At 28.1% G+C, this 10,051-nt stretch overlaps 1 protein-coding gene across 4 annotated transcripts in view; it reads right to left on the bottom strand.

The window, feature by feature from the left end:
* Window positions 1–629: 629 nt before the first annotated feature.
* The window catches only part of LOC118062582 (uncharacterized), a 30,315-nt gene continuing 20,893 nt past the window's right edge, over window positions 630–10,051 (bottom strand). Inside the window, exons 1-8 of one of the 4 annotated variants that reach the window (XR_012167839.1) lie at window positions 4,766–4,915; window positions 4,106–4,602; window positions 3,976–4,018; window positions 3,057–3,187; window positions 2,679–2,873; window positions 1,740–1,898; window positions 1,265–1,408; window positions 639–899 (exon numbers count right to left, since the gene is read on the bottom strand). Coding sequence is in view for 1 of the 4 variants with exons in the window: in XM_073404335.1 (XP_073260436.1) it covers window positions 889–899 (11 nt within the window). In the remaining 3 variants the exon portion in view is untranslated. Of the gene's footprint in view, window positions 900–1,264; window positions 1,409–1,739; window positions 1,899–2,678; window positions 2,874–3,056; window positions 3,188–3,975; window positions 4,019–4,105; window positions 4,916–10,051 lie in introns of those variants that run through there. The other 3 variants (XR_012167840.1, XR_012167841.1, XM_073404335.1) reach the window with 3 other exon arrangements.

The raw sequence follows: 10,051 nt of genomic DNA, 5'->3' as shown, positions 1-10,051 counted from the left end.
GTCATTGTGTTGCAAAGTGTTTTTCATTGAAAAAATAAATTAAAAATTTTTTTATTTTATTTTTAATATCATCACATTAAAATAAAAATAAAACACTAAATAAATATCAATTTATTTTTTTTTAAAAGAAAAAACACCTAAAAACAAAAACAACCTCAATAATAACCATGTACTTAGCCCCATTTTAGAGTAATGTAGCTTTATGTTTTTAGGTATTTTTTTATAAAAAAATATTAAATTAATTTTTTAAATATTTTTCAATGATTTTGATATAGTGATGTTAAAAATAAAATAATTATTATTTTAATATATTTTTAAATAAAAAATATTATTTTAAAAAAAATCTTATACCACGACACACATGTAACTAAAAAACAACAACGTAAATTCTACAAATATAAGAGGTGTAACTCAATTAATCAGGTCTTAGGTTTGCTCTCTAGAGGTCACTAATTCAAGTTTCACAAATATTAGGGTCATTGAAGGCTTACATAATTATTAACTTTAAAGTCGATGAGATTAGCCGGGATACATACAAGTTGGCGCAAACACCCACATTAATAAAATAAAAAAACATAAATTCTACATTCCTGGTTAGAAATTGAATCAACAAAGGTCCCTTCCATCCAAGAGAGAAATTGACAATTCATGCTCTAATAATAATAATAATAATAATAAAAGCAATTACCCAACCAGCTGCCACCAATATATATTATCGAAAATCTTCATAAAACACTCATAGATATAGTATCAGACTCTGAAAAATAAAAACAGTACTTTCAGTACATGCCGACATTAAAAGCTTGTAAGCTGCCGTTTATTCATCATTAGTATAATATTTAGTGAACATCAGGGAACTGATCATCATTAGCCGAGGCGGGCTGCTCACTATTGTTCCCCTGTGTCTAGTAAAAAAATTTGTCAATGCACATTCTAAACAACAAAAAATAAAAATTAAGAGATCATTTGATATCATTTAAGTTTCTGTCTCTTGTTTTAATTTTCAGGTTTTTGAAAACACATATCAAAATTTGATGTTCTTAATTTTTTGTTAAAAAAAACAAAACCAACAAGTGTTATTTTGTTTTTTGAAAATCACCTCGTTTTAAGAACTTGACAATTCAATTATTTGTTTTTTTATATATTTTTTAAAAGAAAACAAAAACAAAAACATAGCAAGGAGGGAATCAGTAATTATTTTGTCATGAAAAATAGAAATGGGATGCAGGTAATTATATAAAAAAAAATGGAGACATGCACGTGCCTGCCCTTGAGGGGCAAGTGACCCCTGCATCGGCGAGCTACCCGGCGCCATTGCTGTTCTAGGCGGATAATTGGTGAACAAGTGATTGAGACTAACGAACAGATCATCATCATAGGTTAAAGCAGGCTACTCAACATTGTTTTCCTGTGAATAATTAAAAAAAAAACAATGTTAGTACACATTCTAAGCAACAAAAAATAAAAATTAAGAGATTGTTTGATATTATTTAAGTTTTTGTTTTTTGTTTTAATTTTCAGATTCTTGAAAACATTAATAAAAAAAATGTTATTCTTGTTGAAAAAAAAGCAAAACCAACAATCGGCATTACAATTTTTGAAAATCGCCTCGTTTAAAAATTTTGACAATTCAATTGTTTGCTTTTTTATATTTTTTAAAACAAAAAAATGATCAGTAATTATTTCTTCATGAAAAATTAATGGGATGCAGGTAATTATAAAGAAAAATAGAGACATACATGTGCCCATCCTTGAGGGAGATATGACTGAGGCAATCCCGATGACTGTTCAATGACCGGGCCTTTTGACTCCATTGTTGTTCCAAACTGATAAACTGGTGGGTGATGCACGGATAGCCTTGTCGCTCCAGTGCCAAATTCAGTCATTTCAATTGAGAGCTGTAATTATAATTTTTTTGTGTATAGTTACAGATAGTGATTTATATATAAAGAAAAAAGAAAAATAAATTAATATCTTGTTAAAAGTGTTTTTACATTATTAGCAGAGGATCAAAATGTGTGCAGCAATATATTTATGCTCTTGACATCGAAAATAAAAAATGTGGCGCTCTCTTGTTTATTTTTAAAGGAATTTTGTGCATATTGATCTTACATCCTTACAAATTTGATTAGTAATGTACGGGCCTTTCATAAATCTTTGTTTTAGTCCCTATAAGGTTTGAAAATCATAATTATTTCAGTCCCTGTATTTGTATCACAGATAGTCTTTGTTTGTAATTCTTACTCGTATTTTTAAGAAAAATAGAATTAGTCATTTAATGTATTGTTTTGCAATCAAGCCCCTCTGTGAGTACTTTATAATCATATAATAGTTTATTCTTATGCGATGTCTTTTAAAAAACTACGTACACAAGTGGTTGGTTTCAAAATCCAAAATCTATACCTATACATATAGAACTATTAATTCGGGGCTATTAATTAATGGCAAAGACAATATGAATATGAGTATTATGATCTCTCCGGTCTCCACACACACAAACTATCATCCATCTTCGAGAGAAGACTGGACGTAGTCCTTTCACTCTCTATCCATACAAATATTTCACTCTCTTTTTATGTATTCATACGGATGTTAAAGAAGCCACACGTAACTATTAGTGCGTGCAAAATGATATCTATATGTGTGTGTGTGTGTGGGAAGAGAAACCGCAGCCTTACAAGTTGCAGAAGTATGTTGATCATAAGATTTTGTTGTTCAGCTATTTGCCCCTGTAGCCTTTTATCTGCTGTAGCTTGCTCCAAGTCGTTATTCAAATGATTCAGTATTACCTGGGAGGAGGATTCTCTTTTCACCAACTCCGCATAATCTGCTTTCAGCTCTTCGAACTGTCTCTGAATGTTCTCCATCTTTTGCTGCACGTATATATATATATATATATATATATATATATATATATATATATATATATATATATATATATATATATATATATATATATATATATATATATATAGAAGAGAAAATGATAAATTAACTATCTATGGAGTTTACAAAGAAAAAATAAATATGGAGGGGATCATACTGCTCATTCACACCTTCTTTCCATGACGATATTTCTTGTCACGTGCCCGTTTATTTGCTTTCTTAATTTCAGTAGCTGATGGTTGGATAGATTGATTATTCTGATCAGCAGCTAATGGTTGAACAGCTTGATCATTCTGATCACCTGTGATCACGTGTTTGGAATTTAAGAGAACAGAGCTCGAAATAACTATAGTACTAGCTAGGGCACTCGAGTGAATATATATACTGACAAGAAAAAAAAATCCATATAAACCTAACCCAAAATATATATTTCTATCATATAAATATATTTGTAAAATATTTAGATTTTTTTAATACAATATAACATATACATACCTTGATATTGAAATAAAACACATATGTGAATAATATTTATCATTTTACCATTTAATATATATAAATACATACTTCAAATATATATATTAGCTATTTTATTTTTTATTGATTAATAAATAATATTAGATAATTGATACTCATTGAATACTCCAAATCTGATAGATATAGTTTATAATTACCTAAATTTTTTATTTAATAAATAATTAATAAGATATGAATATCAAGAAATTCAATATACAAGTACCAATTACCATCGGTAATTATATTTATGTAGTTACTTGGTTTCATGTTTAATTAGATGATTCTATCCAACTTGGTAAATAAAGTGTGTGTGTACGTATATATATTCTTTTTTTTAATAAAAAAAACCCTTAAAAACAAATCTCCTTCTAGTTATGTTCAAATCTAATTGATGCACATGCACGCACTCATGTAAATTTCGTGCAAACCAAACAACACCAACATCAGTACAAAATCAGGCTAGCTAAGTCTAGCTAGCTCGGGGAAAATACGTGAGAAGTGATGAACATATAAATCAGAGATCTAGCCAACTAAACACTTGTTTATCATAGACATGTACAGTATTGCACTGACCTCCGACAAGTTCAGATGGAGTTTCCATTGAATTGGCTAGTATCTGCAGAGAACAAAACAACTGAATCTAGGACAATTGTACTGAAAACTCCAAGCTGAAAGCACAACAATTTAGTGAGAGAAAGCTTACTACTTGATGAAATATTGTATGAGACGGGAAGAGTGAAAGAGAGAGGGACAGTATATTTATCAACAGAGGGGGGAAATGATCTGAACATAACGGCATGATATACTGGCTAGTATGGCCCTGCATTGGAAAAGAATCTTTTTTTCCTTTTCCTCTTCCTCCTCTCCAGTTGGGCTGGGTCTCATGTTGGGCTCTCTTTCTTTCTCTTTCTCCTCCTCCTCTTCTTTCTTGGGCCTGGTTCGGCTACTTGATTTTGCCGAGTCAATCATATGACAGTACCTGGCCAGCTGGAAATGTTAGTCTCTTTCTCGCACCTTGTCATCCCAGTTCTGATGTGGTAGATTCACTCAAATCATGCAGTTTCATCTGTAGAATGCTCGAGTTGATAGATCGCATAAGCTGCTAGCCAGTTGCAAATTCTGAAATCGCGGAATTCCTTTTTCGTTGCTAACAATGCCTCCAGCATCTTCTACCTCTCTCTTTTTTTCTCGTCTTCATTCCTGCAAAATATTTTAAATCAGGGAAGAAACAGAAGTAAGAATCAAGAGAAGTAGAGAAACAAATAGTGGCAGACTAAAAATATATAATCCATGGCTAAACGCTGATCATCAGGAGCAGGAAAATAAACAGAACAATTCAAGTTTGCAACGGTGAATAACACACAGCTGGACTCGACAATATGTAGCTTGTTCGTTTGTGCGAACACATGAACCAGCTTCAAATCAAGGGTTCAAGTCTGTTTGGTCGCAAAGCTGAGAACAGCAGCAAGACTTGTGCTGCTTTGGTGGTATTTGTTGCTCCGAGAACTCATTCGTTTATATCAATATCAATTATTGAATATGTTTTAAAAGTATTTTAAAAAAATTAAATTTTTATTTTTTTAAAATTAATATTTTTTATGTTTTCAAGTTATTATAAAAAATAAATTTTAAAAAATAAAAAAAATATATTATTTTAATAGAAAATTTTAAAATAATGTTTTAAAAAATATCTTCTTACAATCATTTCAAAAATCCGCTTTGGATCGTAAACAAAACACTTCGAGAATATTTTTTAAAAAAAAGACGACGAAAGACTTGCAGAAAATATCACGGTATATATTACGGGTCCACCACGTGAAAGCCCACTACCATGTAGTGGCTGATAAATTTATCGTTAATAGCAAAGAAGGTTTATTTCAAAACTCAAAATATGCAACGCGGAGGTAAAATCAACCGATCATTCAAACACTTGTAGGAAAACATATAAAAATATTAACAAAAGGTAAAAATCCCTTTGAAAAAAACACGGTTCACCCATGCTCAATAGCACCGATAACTAAAATAGTGTAATAACAGTTTTGTTATTTTTATTATAAAAAAATACAGTCAACTGGTTATGAGATGCAATATAGTTATTTAACAAAATTCATTCGTTATTGCCAAATTATTTAAAGATAAATATTTTTTATATTTTAAAAATACAGTAAAACAATTAATATATATATATATAATTATAAAATTAGAAACTAACATCTACGAGCATCTTGTATTTTCACATTTGTTTTTTATTATTATTAAGCTAACTAAAGATTGCCTTGATATTTTAATAAATATAAATAATATTAAAAAAATAATTTGCACATACAATCTCATTCGTGAGGTATAAGTGCCTTTCGATGGTGCATGTCATGCCTCCAAGCAACACAACACCAACTTCTACTAAATCATTAAAAGCGCCACAACATCTTTTTTTTTTTTTTTTTTTTTTGTGACAATGTGTGACGGGGTGGTGGCAAAAGCACCGGTGACTTTTTTGTCCTTCTCCCACTTGCCTCTCTTCTCATCTTGAAAATCTTGTTTGGCCATGTAAAGTTTCAGAACTATCATTTGATTTTTTGAAATATTAAATTTCATCTTTATTTTTTTTTATTTTTTATTTTTTTTATTTTTATTTTTTTGTAAAATTTTGATTTGTTTTCAATTTGATCATTCAATCCAAGTTTGTGATATGTTATTTTTAAAAAAAATTTGGTCCTTTTTTTTATTATTATTTTGTAATTCTTTTATTACATTGATTTTTCTTTTCAATTTCACCTTTCAATAAAAAAAATGTTTTTATTTTTTTATCTTAATTTTGATCATCATTATTTTGATTACTTATTTTTTTATCTTCTTGTTAAATTTATTTTTCTTTTTATTTGCACCCTTCAATTAAAACTAATTATTTTATTTTATTTTAATTTTGATATTCGTTCTTTCAATTGTTTTTGTTTTTTTTTTTGTATAATTAATTTTTTTTTTAATTTCAGCTTTTTAATATTTAATTGATTAAAAATTAAATCTTGTGGTTTTTTTTAAATAAAATGTTTCTAGTCTAATATCCTGGATTTGAAAAGTTATAAATGCTCTGACAATTAATTTTTTTTTAGGATGATTATTAAACTCATTCAATCCTATTAGAGATATGATATGGACTGGATATCAATTTGAACTGAAAATTAAATTTATTTAACTAAAACAACTTGAAAATTTAACTACTCACCCGATTAATTATCTAAATCATGTTTAGACTTGATTGAATTTAACACTAGAAAAAATGTTTTAGAGGATGAAACATCATCATTTTAATGAAAAATAATTAAATTAATGATACATGGATTGGATTGACTTGATGATTTCAGACACTTTTTTTTTTATAAACCTGGACCAAGTTCAATCAAAATATGATTTTGAGTTGGATTGAAGTTCAAGGTTGGTTAAATATACTATTAAATATACAATTTACCAGCGGATCGTTAAATGGCAGACTCCTTTGCAAAGGTATTTAAGTACAATGTTGATGAGCAAAAGGTCAGCAAACCAAGAGTGGAGGGATTAGCTATGTTCTAGTGGGTTGGGATCATTGTAGTTCTTTTATTGATTCTAGGGGAATTCTTTTATCATTCATGGCATGTTATAGATGTTCTGGCAAAGGTTTTTAGAATGGTTATTAAACTTATTTAAGATATATGATATGGATTGGATTTTAATTTGAACAAAAATAAATAAATTTGTATAATTAAATCTAATTGGCTTAAAGTTTTAGCTAATGATCTGATTGAATTGTTTAAATCATGTTTAGACTTGATAAAGTCAATATTATATAAATTTTTTAAATGATGAAACAACATTATTTTAATAAAATAATAATTACCTTGTAGATTACCCAGATGATTCAGATATTTTATTTCATTAAACTCGAACTAAGCTGATCAAATATGACTTTGAGGTTAATTGAATTTCAAGGTTGGTTAAATATACTATTATAAAGTCTAGTTGCTTGGATATGCCAAGTGAGATTCAAAGGAACATGCTTTGTGAGACAAATGCAATTGCATTTGATTCATTGCAGTGCAATGGTCACATTAGTGTTTCTCAATTTATGATCAACTCGCATCCTGGCGAAGCAAGCTTTCCAGAGTAAGTCTTATGCTTGAATTTTATCACGACATTCCTCTTTGCCTGGATATCATATTTTATCAAGGGAATTGTCGCGGTGCTTGCACTATGGTTTTGCAACCGGATTTTAATAAAGGTTAATGTCGGATTCGATAAGAAAAAATCAAAATCAAATTATTCACACACCAAGAAAAAAACTATTTTTGAAAAATTATATTAAATTAAATATATAGACAACATTTTTTTTTAAATACATTTTTATTGATTCTTGGACATCAAGATTAAATTTCTCTCAAACTATGTATTTGTCATTGTGTTGCAGGTGTTTTTAAGTATTTTTCATTTAAAAATATATTAAAATATATTTTTTAATTTATTTTATTTTATTTTTAATATCATCATATTAAAATAATAAAAAAATACTAAAAAATATCTATTTAATATTAGTGTTTCGCAGACAAGCCTTATGCTTTGAATTTTATGACGACATTCCTCTTTGCTTGGATGCCATATTTTATCAAGGGAGCTGTCGTGGTGCTCGCACTATGATTTTGCAACCGGATTTTAATAATGGTTAATGTCGGATTCGATAAGAAAAAATCAAAATCAAAATCAAATTATTCACACACCAGGAAAAAAAACTATTTGAAAAATTATATTTAATTACATATATAGATAACATTTTTTTAAAAATACATTTTTATTGATTCTTGGACATCAAGATTAAATTTGTCTTAAACTATATATTTGTCATTGTGTCGCAGGTGTTTTTCATTTAAAAAATATATTTAAAATATATTTTTAGTTATTTTATTTTATTTTTAACATTATCATATTAAAATAATAATAATAAATACTAAAAAAATATCAATTTAATATTTTTTAAAATAAACAAAATTTTGAAAAAACACCTAAAAGCAAAAAAACAACCTTAATCCCAACCTTGTACTTAGCCTCGTTTCACAATAACAGTACTGTAATTTTTTGTTTTTTAGATACTTTTTAAAAATATGTTTGCTTTGAAAAATATTAAATTAATTTTTTTAATGTTTTTCAATAATTTTATAATTGTGATATTTAAAATAAAAATAATAATCATTTTAATATGTTTTTAAACAAAAAAAATTACTAAAAAACATCTTATAGACAAGTAATCAATGAACAACAACTGAAATTCTAAATTCCTAGAAATTGAACCAACAAAGGTCCTTTATATCCAAGGGAGGAATTGTCAATTCATGCTATAATAATAATAATAATAATAATTGTTCATCAATAAAAAAACAATCATTTAATTTTGTTTCTTGCTCTCCTTTACAAGCAGGAAATGAGTCTATTTATTTGACTAGCTTTAAAGTGTGTTTGACATTGCGGTAGCTGTTGTGGTTGTGGTTTGAAAAAAGTTGTTTTATATAAAAAGTACTTTTAGTTGAGGTTGATTTGAAAAAATGAGTGTTTTGGTTAAAACTGTGGTTGAAATTGAGGTTGAAGAAAAAGTAGTTTAATGTGTTTGGTTTTAAAAAATGCTTTTCAAATTGAGGTTATAAAATAATTAAAAAATATATATATTAATATTGATGGTTTTAAATTTAAATATTGTAAAATTAATTACTCCTATTATATCATGAAAAAAATAATACTTTATATAAAATATTTTTATTATTTTATTAAACTATTTTATAATTTCATTACGTACAAAATTCATTCGATAAAAACTACAAAAATTGATATTACTGTGCGAGTGAATTTAATTCACTCTATACTAGTTTTTCAAGAAAAAATTTCGAGAAAAAAAATATTATTCACGTCGCGAACGAATTTAATTCTGCAAACTAGTTTTTTTTTTTTTTTTTTTTAAATATAATACAATTAACACATTTAAAAAAAAAAAAAAAACCTGCGTACAGTGCAAGTGAATTGCATTGTTCACGTGAACAGTGCAATTCACTTGTGAACAGTGCAATGAATTGCACTGTTCCTTGTTTTTTATTAGCCGCAGAGAACGAAAAGCATGTTTTCGTTGCTTTTTCGTTTCAGCGTTTCAAACGCAAAATTCATGTGGGTCCCATATACAGTAAATCACTTTTCTTAATTACCAAACGGCTGCGGACTGTGTTTTAAATAAAACGCAGCCGCAGCCGCAGCCGCGTAGACAAACGGACTCTTAGTAGATTTCTCCCCAACACAATCCACAGAATTCCACGAATCCCTCGGTGGATAAATCCGACGACTCGAGCAGCAGTTCGGAATCACGTTTCTCAGCTTGTCTATGCGGTGAAAAGTTTGGTTTAAGCAAAACAAAAAACAATTATGTTTTTTTTAACTTGAAACACAGCACATCGCGTAGACAAACAGGTTTAATTTTTACGGTGACTCTTGCATTTTTGTCTAACCTTAATTGTATGATATTTGATTATAAAAACAAACCGTGGTTTTGTTTATGGGATCCACCAATTAAATAATGTTTGATGTTAGCTTTTGGTGAAGCAATTTTTATATATTTTCAACGAACCACTCTTCTTGTGCCTTT

The sequence above is a fragment of the Populus alba genome, chromosome 14, assembly GCF_005239225.2.
Source record: "Populus alba chromosome 14, ASM523922v2, whole genome shotgun sequence".
In the NCBI taxonomy this organism is placed as follows: domain Eukaryota; kingdom Viridiplantae; phylum Streptophyta; class Magnoliopsida; order Malpighiales; family Salicaceae; genus Populus; species Populus alba.
Note: the sequence above shows the minus strand (reverse complement) of the source record. Positions and strands in the feature narration are given on the sequence as shown.